This window comes from Helianthus annuus, chromosome 1 (genome assembly GCF_002127325.2).
Source record: "Helianthus annuus cultivar XRQ/B chromosome 1, HanXRQr2.0-SUNRISE, whole genome shotgun sequence".
Lineage (NCBI taxonomy): Eukaryota > Viridiplantae > Streptophyta > Magnoliopsida > Asterales > Asteraceae > Helianthus > Helianthus annuus.
Window position 1 is genome coordinate 130,489,061 of NC_035433.2, and position 16,663 is coordinate 130,505,723.

The following is a 16,663-nucleotide window of genomic DNA, read 5'->3' on the forward strand; positions in this document are numbered from 1 at the left end:
TTTATAGGGAAAGAATCTTCTATAAGAGGAAGCCTTTGACCAGTGATCCTTGGCTACAGTGAGGGACTTGCCCATTTGAGGGTTGAAGGGTTTGGACCTGCGGGTAAAAGAGTGTTCTCTGTGCACATACTCTCTTTTACGGCTGTGAGAGTGTTGGACACGCAGAGGGTGATGTGACAAGGCTCTGACTTGTCTTTTTACTGTTCATGACCGTTGGACTATTTCCGAACCTTTTAACCTTTCAACCTTTTAAGCTGTTGTGTTTCTAATCAGGTTATTAAGGTTTGAGCTACCCCCGTCATCAGTAACCATAGACGAAATTAAACACACATCACCTTGAGATGTTTCAAAGGTAAAACAATCGTCGTTCTTGGCTAACTGGAAGAAACGGCGGAACAACAACAACGATGGGTCATACCCTATCGCTGGACACAAAAAATCAAAGTGTAAAACCCTAGCAAGACCTTAAGGGTGTAACTGACCAAACGACACACGATAATACTCTAAAACATTCAGAACAAAGACCGAAAACGGATGACGTAAGTTGGGAAACTCAGCAATAAAGAGCAATCGAACCAACGGGACACTAATCGATCGATTTGCCAAAACCCAGAGCCACTGGATTAAACTTTAGGTCGATCCCCCATTCTTTACAAAAAGCCTCAACTTCCTCTTGAGTGAGACAAGTTGAAGCCTTTAAGCCTTCAAGCCTTAAAGCCTTCAAGCCTTAAAACCTTAAAGCATATCACATCTACTATCATTCCGAAATTCAAATCTCAAAACTCAAACGCCTTAAAGCCTTGAAGCCTTTAAGCCTTTAAGCAATAAAAAATAATGTGTAAAAGTCAGAAGCATTTGAGCTTACATCCCAAACACCTCTGACTTGGGGGGCTAATGACGGGGGTAGCCCAAATCTCAATAAAATGACTAATATACATAACAGCTTAAAAGGTTAAAAGGTTGAGAGGTTCAATACGCGCGAACTCAGGTGAACAGTAAAAAGGACAAGCACAGTGTCCGGTCACATCAACACTTAACGTGTGAACCATTTCTGCACAGACAGAACATGTGCACAGAGAACAACCTTTTATCCGCAGGTCTAAAGCCTCCAACCCCCAAACGGGTAATTCCTCCACTGTAGCCTTGGATCCATGGTCACGAGCTTCCTCTTATAGAATACATCTTATCTATAAGTACCAGCTCCAACAACCATATCAGACACACCAGATCAGTTGAGCTAACACATACTCTCTGATCTTCTCTCTTCTCTTGAGAACAAGTTTCATACTTGCTTCTCTTCTTCACTTCAAACAGCATTGCTTCGCTAACAACTTCATTCCGGCTTGAATTCCCTTCAAGCTGGAATCAAAAGCGATCAATAAACAAGTGATCCAACTCCACGTGCTACAAACGTGGGAGGACCCCACGACCTGCGTTAGGCTAATCAAAATCCTTGAACCCTTTTACCCAGAAGATGTCACTACAGGCCTTGGTCTTGTATTTGTTGCATCAACAGCAAGGCCTAATTTATTTGATGACATAAGTTTGTCCCTATCAGGGTGAAGGGAGTGGGGCGGCAAACCCATCGGCAAAGGAGAATGCCGTGCCGGAACACCGCCGCCCTCCCTTTTTTACCGCGCGGCAAACATGAAAGTCGGTATGTAGTCACCGATCGACAAAGGGAAGAGGACAACCTTGGGGTGTGTGTGTAAGGCATTATTGCCGTTTAATCATTAAAAAAAATTATACTTTTTATTATATAAATCAACATTTAATGTAATTGTTTTTTTTAATTAATTTGATGCTTTATTGTTTTTATTTAACACATAATTTTTAAAAACAAAAAAACAAAAAAAAAAGTTTGCCACTTTCAACTGTCTAAACCATTGCCAACACTTTTCAGCAAAAGTTTAAACTTTTTCTCCTCTCTGGCGTGACACTTTTTGATTGGTCCATTTTAAAGTTTGTCACTTTCACCTGTTTAACCACTCCCTTCACCCTCAATAAAACAAAATCCCTTCCGAATACGATGCCGTTTCAGTCACCACTAAAATCCTCCTGCAAGAAAGACAATATCAAATTGACTTTGCCACAATTATTCCACAATTTCAAGAAGCCGCCCACACTTATCATCCACTGGCGTATCAATTCGAATTCCTCTATAACACACAACCGGGTCAAACACTCCGAAGTCCGAACCATAAAAAATGGAACCCGAAACACCATCAAAAGCTCACGTTGTGAGTTCGTTAATGTCGGTGAAGCGAAATTCCGGCAAAACATTCGGTCAAATTGCATCGGAGACAGGGTTGACCAACGTATACGTTGCTCAACTGTTGAGACGTCAAGCGCAATTGAAGGCGGACACTGCCCCTAAACTCCGGGCATCGCTGCCCGGCTTGACCGATACACATATTCAGCAGATGATGGAACCGCCACTCAGATCGTATGATCCGTCAATCCTACAGGATCCTACTGTATACAGGTTACATAGTTGAGTTTGAATATTAAGATAGTTATTAACATTTTATTATTATTATTAAATGATTAAATGATTCTTTGTGAATTAAGGTTGAATGAAGCTGTTATGCACTTTGGTGAAAGCATTAAGGAAATTATTAATGAAGAGTTTGGTGATGGCATGTAAGTTACCAGTCAGTGTGAATAATGATACAGCATTTGCTTAGTATACTGATTAGAATCTAGTTCAAAGTTGATTGCAAATTGATTTGAATCTTGTATTTGTTTGTTAGAATGTCAGCTATAGACTTTTTCTGCTCTGTGGACAAAGTGAAAGGTGTAGACGGGAAGGATCGCGTGGTTCTCACCTTTGACGGGAAGTATCTGCCGCATACCGAGCATGTAAGTCGTGTTACTAACATCAGTAGATTGTTTATGATATTAGGATACAAATACATGTTTTGGTTACTACGAGTTACGACTAGGGGTGGTAAGATGGAGGGGTTGGGCGATGCAATACATATACAGTGACTCGTTCAACCCATTTCCCTTGAAGCTATCTATTTTTATATGTTGATTTGATCCATTGGAAACAAAAGATACCCGAATCAAACCATTCATGAGTAAATGGGTCAAAAATTGACTTTTAGATACCCAAAAACATGGGCAGCAATGATCTTTGTTTACCAGAATTATCAATTTTGCCGTGATTGACTTTTAGATACTACTAGTCAAACACATGTAAAACTACCTCCAGGTCATCATGTTCTTTAGCAAACTAAAATATCTATATTAATGGGTCAAAATGGGTTCGGATCAAAGCATGTAATTCCAAGTGCGGGTGGAAACAGGGTGGGTCCACAACAACTTTTCGACCCCTCAGGGGCGAGGCTTTGTTTTTAGTAGATTAGGGTTTTTATTCAGAAGGGATGGCAGCACAGTTTGTTGCCCGTCTACCTGCTATCCTTATGTAATTTGCCCTGTTGATTGGAAGGAAATGCTCGCCATAGAACTCAAAAAAAGGTTACTGTAATAAATATGATTTTTAGTCTGTTTTTGTTTTAAAAGACAATTTATAATGTAGTAAACAAGTTTTAGGGAACTTCGGCCCTTCCAACCCATTTTAATCCATTTCCCTTATAGCTTCTATATTACCCGTTTGACCCATCATCATTATAATACATCCTAATCGACCTGTTTTCTTATAAATGGGATTTAAATTTGGCACCTCTAAAACGGGCCATATGGCACAACACCAAGCCATCCATGAATACATGATGATGAACAAGCTAAGATTGAAAGCATGTTCATGAGGATTCCTTGGAACTTGTTAATCAGGTCCCCGTGATGTTTTTTCTTTCTGTTTCTGAATGTTTGAATTTTATTTCGGTTATGCAGAAGGTGGAGCATATGGTTTCAAGATTAAATCTGCAGAAAGATTAAACATGGGGTTGGTTGTTTCCATTCAGACATAAATAGTTATTTGATTTTGATCATGCCTGTTTGATCTTCACCAGATGTGTTGTTATGTATGCTTTTAGACATTATAATGGTCAAGTTGATATGCAATGGCTTTTAGCTGGAGATTTGCAGACATATATATCATGCATCTGCATGACAATTTATCATTTTCGTTAAAGGTTCATGTGCCTCGCGGACACTCTGAGAATCGAGTCAGTATATACATACATACATACTGTAGGATGATGGAGAAGAAAGAAGCCCTTAACATGGTTGGGTTAAGTTATCTTTTACGGGGACAATTAGACCAACACTAGTGAACTGTAAGCCAGCCTGAGTTGGGCCTAAAATTGGCTCTGAAGATATGAATGAGTGGTCCTGAAAATTTGGTCCAGTGGTAAGAGGCCTGCCGTCTCTAGTGAAGACGCAGGTTCGATTTTTGCTCGGGCCATTTTCGACGGACATCTGGGTGAAAGGACGAAATTGGGCTTTAATCCCGGGTTCGAACCTGGCGGGTGGCGAGGGTTTACGGATTTCATCCGGTTCCCACGCATCAAGGGGGACGGTCTCATGGCTGTCGAGAAGTCAGCCTTGGACATAGCCCCGAGCAGGGTAGGTTTACATGTGAGATTCTTTGTCGTTCGAAAAAAAAGATATGAATGAGTGAATGACATTGAAAGGCTGGTTTTCATAGTGAATTACTTCCGATAGACTAGTGGCATCAGTTGTTTATCCTCACAAAAGTGGTGTGAGTTAGACTCTTAGAGTTCTACAAAGTGTGTAGTAGGTAGATTTTATGGACGTGTGTTTACCAATCAGAAAAAAAAATTAATCGAGTATTAACTATCCTCCTCTAATATGGTACGTTTCTAGATGAAGGAACAAATCTATATCTCTAAAACAAAATATAAATAAATAAGTAAAATGCAAAGCTAGTCAACAAACAAAAAGGAAAAATATATTTTGACAATAATTCTTGTTAAATACTCCTCAATAACCATATAGATATTAAGCATTTCCTAATTACGGTTGAGTCGAGCCAGAATCATAGCATACTTTGGGAAAAACTCAGGCCGACTATGAGTTACTAAAAAAGAAAGTAAGATTATGGTTCACAAACGATCAATCGGGACCAATATCATATAACTTTTAGTGTATTCAGTACCTAAGAACTCAACCATATATATAAAAACTTGCGGTCCTTCTAAGATTTCAATTTAGTAAGGACACTAATACAAATCGAAGCATGGGACTTCTCCTTTCTACAATATACCATGCTCCGACCTTACTCAACGAGTAAATGTCTACACTTGGCTAAATATAAAAAGATGTGTTAAAGAGGCTGTGTAATGTTTATGATCTTGTAAATTGCGTTTAATACGTTAATTATATATAAAACTATAAGTAACTTCAAAGGATATAAATCTACACAAATCTTTCTTTAGAGTTAATTACACAAACGGGTCATGTGGTTTATACTTAATTTCGCCTTTGGGTACTAACTTTTTATTTTAACAGATTTAGGTTCTATGGTTTCAATTTTGTAACATCTTTGGGTACTAACACCAAAATTAGTTAATTAATGACTAAAATACCCTTGCATTTTTTTAAGTTTATCAATGTAACACATTTGGGTACTAACACCTAATTTTATTTAAGTTTAAATCAATTTTACAAAATCTATTTATTTTTTTATTTTCATTATTTTATTATATCTCTTAATTAACATAAACTCTATTTATTTTTTTTTATTTTCATATTTTTATTAAATTTCTTATTTAACATAAAATCTACTTATTACACCCGTATTTTTTTAAACAGTTTTTTTAAATAAAATCTACTAGCTATATAGTTTTATGTAAATTAAATTTTCGTTTTCAATTTTGGATTGAAATGATTGATAATAATAAATATCTTTCATGTAAAGAAATTTAAGCCTTTTTTAACTCGTTTTTTTGTTCATTTACATTTTACTATTTTAGAAAGATATTTAACTTACATAAAACTATATAGCTAGGTATTTTAGATAAAACTATATAGCTAGGTATTTTAGATAAAACTAAAAAAATTTAAGCCTTTTTTTAACTCGCTTTTTTTTGTAAAATAAATATTTAATTTACATAAAACTATATAGCTAGTAGATTTTACTAGTGCAACTAGTAGATTTTATGTAAATTAAATATCTTTCTAAAATAGTAAAAGTAAATGAACAAAAAACGAGTTAAAAATGGCTTAATTTTTTTATATGAAAGATATTTATTATTATTATTATTATTATTATTATTATTATTATTATTATCAATCATATATATCCAAAATTCAAAACGAGTAAGGGTTACATTATTTAAAACTAGTAAGAAATTTAATTTACATAAAACTATATAGCTATTAGATTTTATTTAAAAAATCTATTTAAAAAAATACTGATGTAACAAGTAGATTTTATGTTAAATAAGAAATTTAATAAAAATATGAAAATAAAAAAAATAAATAGACTTTTTGTTAATTAAGAGATATAATAATAAGATGAAAATAAAAAAAATAAATAGATTTTGTAAAATTGATTTAAACTTAAATAAAATTAGGTGTTAGTACCTAAATGTGTTACATTGATAAACTTAAAAAAATGCAAGGGTATTTTAGTCATTAATTAACTAATTTTGGTGTTAGTACCCAAAGATGTTACAAAATTGAAACCATAGAACCTAAATCTGTTAAAATAAAAAGTTAGTACCCAAAGGCGAAATTAAGTATAAACCACAGGACCCATTTGTGTAATTAACTCCTTTCTTTATCCCAATCAATTCTCCTTGCCACTTTTGGAATATGGGTAGTGTGGTTATGAAGCTTGGTCTGGCTGCATAGAGATGGACAGTGACACACATTTAAAATGAAAAACGTTGATACATGATGTGATGCAAAGAAGTTAAGTTTCTTTCACTTTATCCATAAATTCAACAAGTTTTAGAGTCTTAGTTCACATACTTTAATGAAATTATTGAAATTAGAATCTTAAATTAATATATAGATGTTTGGTTAAAGATAGAAAATAAAATAAAATAAAATTAAATTTAAAAACTTAATTACTTATCATCACAACCATGTTCCATCTTCTTTAACAAATTTACAAAACTTAATTATTTAGTGAACTCACCAAATACTTCAAAAGTTTCAATTCTTTTGACATATCCCACTTCGTTAAAAAAAAAAAACCTCAATGAACCAAACACTTTTTTTAAACAACTAAGCTTTCTTCCCATAAATCTTGCACCTTCTAAGGATTGAACCTTGATCTTTACACAAAAGGTAATTCCTTTTGACTACTAGGCGCAACACAAACTTTTCTTTTCCTCTCTCCAAGCCCTCTCACATCTCCTGTCTTGGATGTCACTAGCCTCGGATTTCCCTTTATCTCTCTTCGCCACTTCATCGCCATCTGTAGAAATTGTGGTCGCCTCATCTGCATACATCCCCAAAGATGTTAGTTTCATATGCTCTTACGGGTTGTTTGGCAACTTCTAAATGGTTAAGTGCTGAACCAGTATGAGGTTTGAGCCATTAAGAGCCAGTATAATGCTTCGCCGTTCAGAGGCAAATGTTTGACCAATTCAGATTAGAGGTCTTAACCATTCAGACTCAGTATAATGCTTAACCATTGAAAGGCAAATGTTTGAACCATTCAGACATCTGCTCGCGAAACAAACAGTCTGAACTATTAAGTGATAAACCAGTAAAATGTCTGAATCATTAAGAGCATCATTAAGGGCTAAACAAATAGCCCCTTACTCTTTAATCTATTGTTCTCATATTACTTTCATCTTTAGGATAGGCCATCTAAGTGTAGTAATCTATAAAGGCATAATTAACTTTCATTTGTCAAAATTGTTCTCAAGAATGCAGTATGATACATGCATCTCTACATAACACAATATCTAAATGCAAATAACTGATAATACATTTAGTTTTTTTTTTTAATTTTTCGAACAGAAAATGATATATTTTGTGTGAGAATCCTTCAAGAGAAACGTATAAACTACGGGATTCTTATGTGGCTTTAAATTCACAAGAAAAGGCAACACAACACGTTTTTTTAGATAAAGCTAAGACATACAATAAACATTTGTACAAGAAACAAGAAGTATGGTCTCAAGCTAAAGCAATAAGAAAAAAAGAATAACATAACCTTAAAACTCAACAATCAATCTTCAATTCTCTATCATCCAACCTAATTTTATGAAGTTGCTATCCAAAAAGATGGTTCAATCTCCGGAAACAACACTTGGGCCCTAATGATCACTACGTATCGAAAAAAAATCATAAAGTTCTATAATAATTCATTGATGATTTCCCAATGAATTTTCAAAAGTACATTTGACATATTAAAATGACAAAGTTAAGAATACAAATTCATTCTAAAAAAATCTATCTAGACAAAAGAAAATCGAGTAGGAGTAACAATTGTCGTTCAAAAAAAAGTTTCAATGTCGGTTGCATAGAAATGACAAGAAAGTTCACTATCATCATCTAGAAAAAGTGTCTATGAGGTGAGGAAAGGGAAAAAGAGAAGAAGACATCAACTTATATTGTTATATTGCATGTGTATTTAAATGAGAGAACATATATATGTCTACAAAATCTTCTTATTTGATCAATGTTATATGTGTGTTGTGTATATTTATGTTTTCATTAGGTTCAACTTTATTAACTAGAAGAAGAAACAAATGATTAACAAGTGTTTGCATACGAAAGGGCCTTTGGCCTAGCAATATCCAAGTTTTGGGTAAGGTTTTGTCTTTACAAGTGATGAGAGTTTAATCTTCGTGGTAGACAAAAATATGTAGTTTATTAGTAAAATTAGAGTCAGTGTTGTAATTCTAAAAAAACTAAAAAGATATTTTTTCTAGAATTTAGACTATGAAATTGGGATATGATTTTCACTTTATTGACTATTAAATAAAAAATAAGGATTATATATTTCTATTTTCTTTTGAAAACCGCAGAAACCGCTATTTTCACTTGCCGAGGTTTGAAAATGGATCTAGAGGATTATATATTTCCATTAGATCTACATCTTGACATAGATCTTTTGCGACTCTAAGACCATGTGTAGTGGTTAACACCCCATCATTGAGAGTTTTGTGTTATATGGCAGCCCAGTCAGTAATAGAGTATTATGGGGCGTTTTCTAAAGGGTTATTGGATTTTATCACTTCCAACTATTAGGTATTGACCGCTGCCACTCCCAACTATCACTTTGACTCACACACTCCCAACAGGCCCGGTTATTGGGCTGGGCAGCCCGGGCAATAGCCGAGGCCCAAAATTGGAAAGGGCCCGGAATTTAAAATTTTTGTTTACTGTTAATATGTATAATTGGGGCCTGCTTCTATTAATATATTAGTGAGTCTTCCGGCTGGTTAGTAGTTCAGTTTAGTTTTCAAAGGTTCTGTGTTCTATTCTTACTTTTGCCTTTTCTTTTACCTATGCTTTTTATTTTTTGTAGCCGGTCTATGGAGCTTTGACTTTTTTGTATTTATTTTCTAGTTTCATAATTTCATAAATTTTTGTTTGTAATCCATCTTTTTAGTTTCTGTTTTATACACAGTAAATTTAAGTTGCTCCTGAATTAATACTAGAGTTTTATGATGATATGTTGCTTGTTGCTTATTTGTAAAATTAGTAAATCTTGTTGGTATCAACATTGATCTTGGATGTTTGATTTTTCTTTTAGCTATTGGATGTTGATAGGTGATTGATCTTGGATGTTTGATTTTTCTTTTAGCTATTGGATGTTGATAGGTGATGTAGCTACTGCAAACGGTTTTATCAAAAAATGTTAGGAGAGTCGCACGATTTTGTTGAACTACTTTTGTTTTGTTTATTTTATAGAAATAATAACCGTATTATAGTTTTTTGATATATAACTGATGATTTTATATTATAAGCAGTGGGCCCTATTTTTGTCTCGCCCGAGGCCCAAAATATTTTTATCATTTTCGGAGACGGCCCTGACTCCCAACTTAACACCTTGTGTGTTGTGTCACTTCACAGGTGAACATTTCTTAATATTTGACTTGTCTTATTGGTGATATTAGGCTAACACTTTGTGGATTACTAATGACTGCAGGTGAATTTGCTCCTAAAAGATAAAAAGGGAGCCAAAATCCACTCAACAGGAGTGACACAACACACAAATTATTAAGTTGGGAGTGGTGGGAATTAAAGTGATAGTTGGGAGTGGTAGCGGTCAATACCCAATAGTCAGAAGTGATAAAATCCATTAACCCTTTTCTAAAATGAGCTTAGTGGAGATATGAGCATTGTGGGGCATTATGTTTGTAATAAAATTAAATAAAAAAAAATAAAAAAATCTGATTGGTTTTACAAAAAGGAAAATGAAGGTGATTTGACACAAGAAATGAAGCTGGGCGTGGAAAATAAAACGCCTAAACCAAATTTTGCCAAAAAAACGCCCTGGGGGCCGATGTCGGGCGTGGTTGAGCATTATTGGGCAAAAAAACGCCCACTTTTTTTACCACTACGCATGGTCTAACCGTTTCCTTTTTTTCTTTTCCTACCATCGCACTTAAAGCACTTGTACAATATTTTTGTGGTTCATTAAGTTGGTATCCAAATCACGATCCTAGTGATTCTGGAACCACATTTTGGTGATCTTATTCCCGTATCTGATCAAACCACAATCAGTTGGATTGAAACTATAGAATATTATTTTAGCAATTTATTAACTCTTTGTTATTGAATTTACCATTGATAAACTTGTTAGTTTTGAGTTTATAACTATGGTTACCGTTGAGATGATTTTGATCACTGTGTAGATTCGTGATGTTATGTGAATTAACTATTTAACTGTCGTTTACATGCTAATAAACATCTAATGGAATCCACATGTGAACATAAAAACTTAGTTAAAATCATAGTATAATATCACATGTAACATAACACTCTTTCCACATATGAAATAATGTCAATTGAAAGTTATAAATTTAAGAGTTAAATCTCATTTTAGTCTCTGTGGTTTGGGTCATTTTGTCAGTTTAATCTAAAGGTTTCATTTTTCACATGTGAGTTCAAAAAGATTTCACCGTTGCCATTTTAATCCACTGGGTTAACTTCATTTATTTTTTCTGTTAACGAGAAAGTCAATTCGGTCATTTTATATGGCCGAATTGCCATTCTAATTAACAGAATTACACATAAAATGACCGAATTGCCCTTCTCGTTAACAGAAAAAATGAATAAAATTAACCCAGTGAACTAAAATGACAACGATGAAACTTTTTTAGACCCACATGTTAAAAATGAAACATGTGAACTAAACTAACACAAAATGGCTCAAACCACAAAAACTAAAATCACATTTAACTCTAAATTTAAAAGTAGAAATTCATATGTGGATCATCATTAAATCACATATGAAACAAATGATGATTCAAATGTGATTTGAATTGAGAAAATATTACAAAAAATAATAATAATAAATCTTGCCAAATTACAGTATTAACTTCACATTTTTATTACACTGAACAAAAAAAAAATGTATGATAAAGTATATTGGTGTCTACTTGAAGAAAAAAATCACTCATTTTTATGATGTTTTTTCATTTAACTAATAGTCAAATAATTATGTGAAATATATTGTTTTTGAAATACATTTTTATGATGTTTTTATGTAACTAATAGTCAAATAATTATGTGAAAAATATTGTTTTTGAAATACTTTTGTTGATTTATAAAGTCTATGAGGTCTTGCTGGGTGCACGCGCAAGAATTAAAAAAAATAACAAATATAACTATTTACTAAAATACAGTTTATGTATTAATTGTTTATTTAATTTAAAGGTTTTTTATTAAATTCAGTAAATAGTCTAGATATGTTTTTTATTCTATATTTTGGTGGGTTTAAAAAAATATAATTACCCTTCATATAACCCACATATATTTATGATTAATGAATTTTAATGTTTATATATTTTCCTTCCTGGTAGAAATTAATGAAAATAAAATCATAATGATTTCGTGTACGATATCGAAGAAAAAAGAATCAGCTTCAACAAGAAGTTGGGATTTGTCGGATCAGCTTTCCTTTTCTATTGAATAAAGAAATCCAAATTTTCATATTCCATTATGATTTCATTCTCTTTTTACAAACTAAATTCATGAAACTTTTATTACATTTTATTTTATTTTATTTTATTTTATTTTATTTTATTTTATTACTGGTGATATATATAAATTGTGTGTGAATCGGATAAATTGAAAATTCTAATGTGAAATATTTTACTTTTAAGCACGTAAGGTCGAGTTAATCTTAATACTTTTTTTGGTTAACTTATTGATCATATTGAGTTATTATTAAAATTAAATTAAATGTGTTAATTGAAAACTTAAATGAGTAATCCTTTACTTCTTAACTAAATTCATGACACTTTTATTACATTTTATTTTATTTTATTTTATTTTATTTTATTTTATTTTATTTTATTTTATTACTGGTGATATATATAAATTGTGTGTGAATCGGATAAATTGAAAATTCTAATGTGAAATATTTTACTTTTAAGCACGTAAGGTCGAGTTAATCTTAATACTTTTTTTGGTTAACTTATTGATCATATTGAGTTATTATTAAAATTAAATTAAATGTGTTAATTGAAAACTTAAATGAGTAATCCTTTACTTCTTAAGTTGTTAAGCAGGTAAGGTCGAGTTAATCTCAAAACTTTTTTGGTTTATTTGCATAGGGTAAAGATCATATAGGAAGTTAATTTTCTCTAGGAATGATAGGAAGCAATCTCAGCCGTTCATCATCTTTTTTTAAATTTTTGGACGCGGGGGCTTTTTCGTCTTTTTACATTATCATATTTTCGTTCTAATTTATAGATTCTGTTACTTCTTTTCATAGTTCATCACTCTCGTAACAGAATTGAAGATTCCATAAACCTAACGCGATCGATCGCAAATTCACCTCTTTTCAAACATTAATCTTCTTTCGTTTGTCAATTCGATAACTTCAATGTCTTCGTCAGACTCTGCTGGTATGTTTAGCTTCAATTTTGAGTTATTTTTTGTTATTTTTGTCCAAATTTCATTGTTTTACGTTTTATAATTCGTGTTTCTGTAATTAATATTTGATATTTCATAAGTTTAATTGTTATTGTTGTATAATTTAACATAATTTGTTTGTTTTGTTTCTTCATCATTTTATTGCGTTTTAGTTAAGAGTTGCGTTTTATGATATTAATTAAATTATATGCATACAAACTTGTAGTTTAAGATTTATGTAATATAAAGCTATATAAAGCTATAACTGTTATTGTTGTACAATTTTTGTTTGTTCATCATTGGATGCGTTTTACTGAATGTATTGCGTTTTATTCTTTTATTGATAATAGTTCATATACAAACCTTAAAGGTCTGTATTTCTAAATTATTATTAACATATTTTGAGATTTAACAGTAAACACATTATTATATAGGTTGTATTGCGTTTTATGATTTTTTGTAAAGTGTTTCAGATCACATGATGCGTTTTACTGAACATATTGCTTTTTATGCCTTTTATGCTTTTATAAACTTTAAAGTTTTGTTTTTTTTTAAATTTTTATTAACATATTTTTAGTTTTATCAATAAAAACATTATTCTGTAAGAGGTATTGCGTTTTATAGTCTTTTTAATTGTTTCAGATAACATTTCCAAGTGGGAGGAACGTGTATGCATAAACAGTGGAAGAAAGTTTTTCAAACCTAAAGTTAGTGGATCTATTACACCTGCTGTTGGAATGCTTTTTAAGTCATTTGATGAGGCATTTGCATTTTATCAGAGATATGCACTTGCTGCAGGTTTTTCTGCAAGAAAAAATACCTCTTGGAAAAATGTTGGTGGTTTAGTAAAAATAAGATATATTTTCTGTTCAAAAGAAGGATTTCATGTTAGCAAAGAAATAGATTCTGGTTCAGTTGAGAATAGTAAAAAGATTGTTAGACGTAATAGAGGTTCAAAAAGAGTTGGATGCAATGCTCATGTGAAACTAATATTAGAGAACAATAATATGTTTAAAATCTACTACTTTGAAGAAGAACATAATCATATCTTTGTTGAAGATGAAGATATTCATTTCTTGCCGGCTGCCAGAAGTATCGATTATGTGAAAGAAAGTTTTATATCTGGATTGTCTGCAATCAATATTGGACCTGTTAAAGCATTCAATATTATGAAAACAATGTATGGTGGTTTTGGTGAAGTTGGAGCTAGTAAAGTTGATTGTAAGAATTATAGAAGGGATTTGAATCTTTACATCGGAGAGTATGATGCAGAAATGGTAGTTAGGCGTCTTATTAGGAAGAAAGAATGTTGTCCTGGTTTCACATGTGATTATGTTATTGGTGAAGATAGAAGATTGAAAGGGCTTTTCTGGGCTCATGAGCAATCAAAAAAAAATTATACAGTGTTTGGTGACATATTTGGTTTTGATGCTACTTATAAATCAAACAAGTAAGTTTTTTTGATTTATTGCGTTATATATTCTATTGCGTTATATATCATTTTCTAATTTTTCTAATGCTTTTTAAATTTGTTTTTTATTCAGGTATGATTTGGTTTTTGTACCATTTACTGGTATTGATAATCATTTTAGGAATGTCACATTTGGTGGTGCATTACTTGGTTCGGAGACTGCAGATTCGTATAGATGGCTTTTAAGATGCTTTGTTAATGCTTTTGGAAGTGAGCCTAAAGTTGTTGTTACTGATCAAGATGCTGCAATGAAGAGAGCTATTAAGGATGTACTTCCAAGAAGTAGGCATTGGTTATGTATGTGGCAAATATGGGAGAAATTGAAGACAAAGGTATTAACTGCGTTTTATGATATAACAAACTGCAATTTTATAATTGTTTTATTATTGCGTTTTATGTATTATACAATAAGATCCTCTAACATTTTTATGAATAGAATTACAAAAAAATTGCGTTTTACAATCAATGCATTATGTTTATCATTTTCAATATATTGGTTTTTAAATTATTGCGTTTTATGTTTAATGATTTTATAACTTTTTATTCAGGTTGGTCCTGTTTTGTCAGCAAACACTGATTTTAATATGACTCATGTTGTTTGGAATGATACTATTATTCCAGAAGATTTTGAAACTGAGTGGCATTCAATAATGTCTACTTTTGGATTGGAAAATCATGAGTGGTTAAAAGACATGTACGATCTTCGATTTGATTGGATTCCTGCTTATTACCATGGAGAGGATTTGGCTGGGCTTATGCGTACTACGTCAAGATGTGAAAGCGAGAATTACTTCTTTGGTCAGATTTGCAATCCAAGATGTACACTTGTTGAATTTTTCACTCATTTTGAGACTGCAATGGATATTCAAAGGCATGAGCATAGGAGGAATGATCATGATACAAGGTATATTGAGTGTAAACCCTGGAGTGACTTTGTATTGGAGAAACAAGCATCAGAAATATATACCCAAACAACTTTTAAGGATATTCAGATTGAAATTGATGTTGCTATTACAAAGTGTATGTCAAAGTCTATTGATACTGTGGGTGATGTTCAATATTTTGAAATAAAGGATTTCAGACAGCCATGCACTTCTTTTTTCAAGGTATTTTTTTTAAATTTATATTGTTTAAATATCTATTGCGTTTTATTTTTCATGTTTTATTGCGTTTTAACATTATATGATCATATAGTTATATCTGTATTATATTTATTATTCATTGCGTTTTATATTACATTTCACTAATTTTATATTGCTTTTTAATCTTATTTACAGGTGCAATACAACAAAGAAGAAGATGGTTTAAGTATAAGTTGTTCTTGCAAACGGTTTGAACAATTTGGTATATTGTGCCGCCATATATTTTACGTATTACGGTATGAGGATATAAGTGAGTTTCCTAGAAGATATGTTCATAGAAGATGGATGAGAGATGTTGTTTCAGTGGGATCAAATCATTCCAATATTCGATTTGATGAAATTGGTAGGAATAGTGAAATTGATAAAGTTTATAGAGAAATCGTTGTTGCAAATGAGTATGTTGTTAATAGGCTGGTTGGCGATTTAGATGAACTGTGTCGTTACAGGGATCATATTAAAAGTTATATTGATAAAGCGGATGAGGTTATGGTTGCTGCGCCGCCTCCTAGTCGCAAAGAAAGATTTGCTGATATTGGAGGGAACATAGAAAAATCAGATTCTATGATTCGTGTCCCGATCAAAGTAAGGACCAAAGGATGCGGTGTACAAAAAAGGATCAAGTCTAATCGTGAGATTGCAATTCAGAAATCATCAAAGATCCAGAAATCGTGCCGTTTATGTGGTGGAAAAGGACATAACAGTCGAACATGTAAAGATAAGGTTTCTTCTAATGCTATAGGTTCTAGCAATGCAATGTAATTATGTATACAAATTCTGTCAAAATCAGATATCAATAAGTAAAAAAAAATTTGTCATTGCGTTTTATGATGTATAGGTTTCATCACTTTTTGTTACTACGTTTTGAGATATCCTTCATAAATATCAGTTTGTTTTGTTTAATTGCGTTTTATGATAACAACAATATATTGTTATTGCGTTTTATACATAGAACAATCATAACAAGAAATGCAAGTGGTTATCATAAACATTGCGTTTTATACATAGAACAACATATTTTAAATTGTTTTTTTTATTATTGCTTTTTATTGTAACACAGATCATATAT

General features: G+C 32.1%; 2 protein-coding genes across 2 annotated transcripts; both read left to right on the plus strand.

Moving 5' to 3' along the window:
* Positions 1 to 2,087: 2,087 nt before the first annotated feature.
* Positions 2,088 to 4,056, plus strand: LOC110877893 (cyanate hydratase). Its single transcript, XM_022126119.2, has 4 exons — positions 2,088 to 2,485; positions 2,572 to 2,643; positions 2,754 to 2,862; positions 3,859 to 4,056. The coding sequence occupies exons 1-4, from the start codon at positions 2,208 to 2,210 to the stop codon at positions 3,901 to 3,903; spliced, it is 504 nt and encodes a 167-aa protein (XP_021981811.1). The 5' UTR covers positions 2,088 to 2,207; the 3' UTR covers positions 3,904 to 4,056.
* An 8,899-nt stretch (positions 4,057 to 12,955) lies between these two features.
* LOC110931356 (protein FAR1-RELATED SEQUENCE 5-like) lies at positions 12,956 to 16,356 on the plus strand. The gene is made up of 5 exons (XM_022174755.1): positions 12,956 to 12,977; positions 13,627 to 14,434; positions 14,529 to 14,787; positions 15,004 to 15,561; positions 15,733 to 16,356. The coding sequence occupies exons 1-5, from the start codon at positions 12,956 to 12,958 to the stop codon at positions 16,354 to 16,356; spliced, it is 2,271 nt and encodes a 756-aa protein (XP_022030447.1).
* Positions 16,357 to 16,663: the final 307 nt, after the last annotated feature.

Coding starts and splice junctions, on each gene's coding strand:
- LOC110931356 (XM_022174755.1), top strand. CDS start 12,956: ATGTCTTCGTCAGACTCTGCTG. Junction 14,435..14,528: donor GCTACTTATAAATCAAACAA/GTAAGTTTTTTT, acceptor TTTTTTATTCAG/GTATGATTTGGTTTTTGTAC. Junction 15,562..15,732: donor CATGCACTTCTTTTTTCAAG/GTATTTTTTTTA, acceptor TCTTATTTACAG/GTGCAATACAACAAAGAAGA.
- LOC110877893 (XM_022126119.2), top strand. CDS start 2,208: ATGGAACCCGAAACACCATCAAAAGCTCACGTTGTGAGTTCGTTAATG. Junction 2,644..2,753: donor GAAGAGTTTGGTGATGGCAT/GTAAGTTACCAG, acceptor TTTGTTTGTTAG/AATGTCAGCTATAGACTTTT. Junction 2,863..3,858: donor ATCTGCCGCATACCGAGCAT/GTAAGTCGTGTT, acceptor TCGGTTATGCAG/AAGGTGGAGCATATGGTTTC.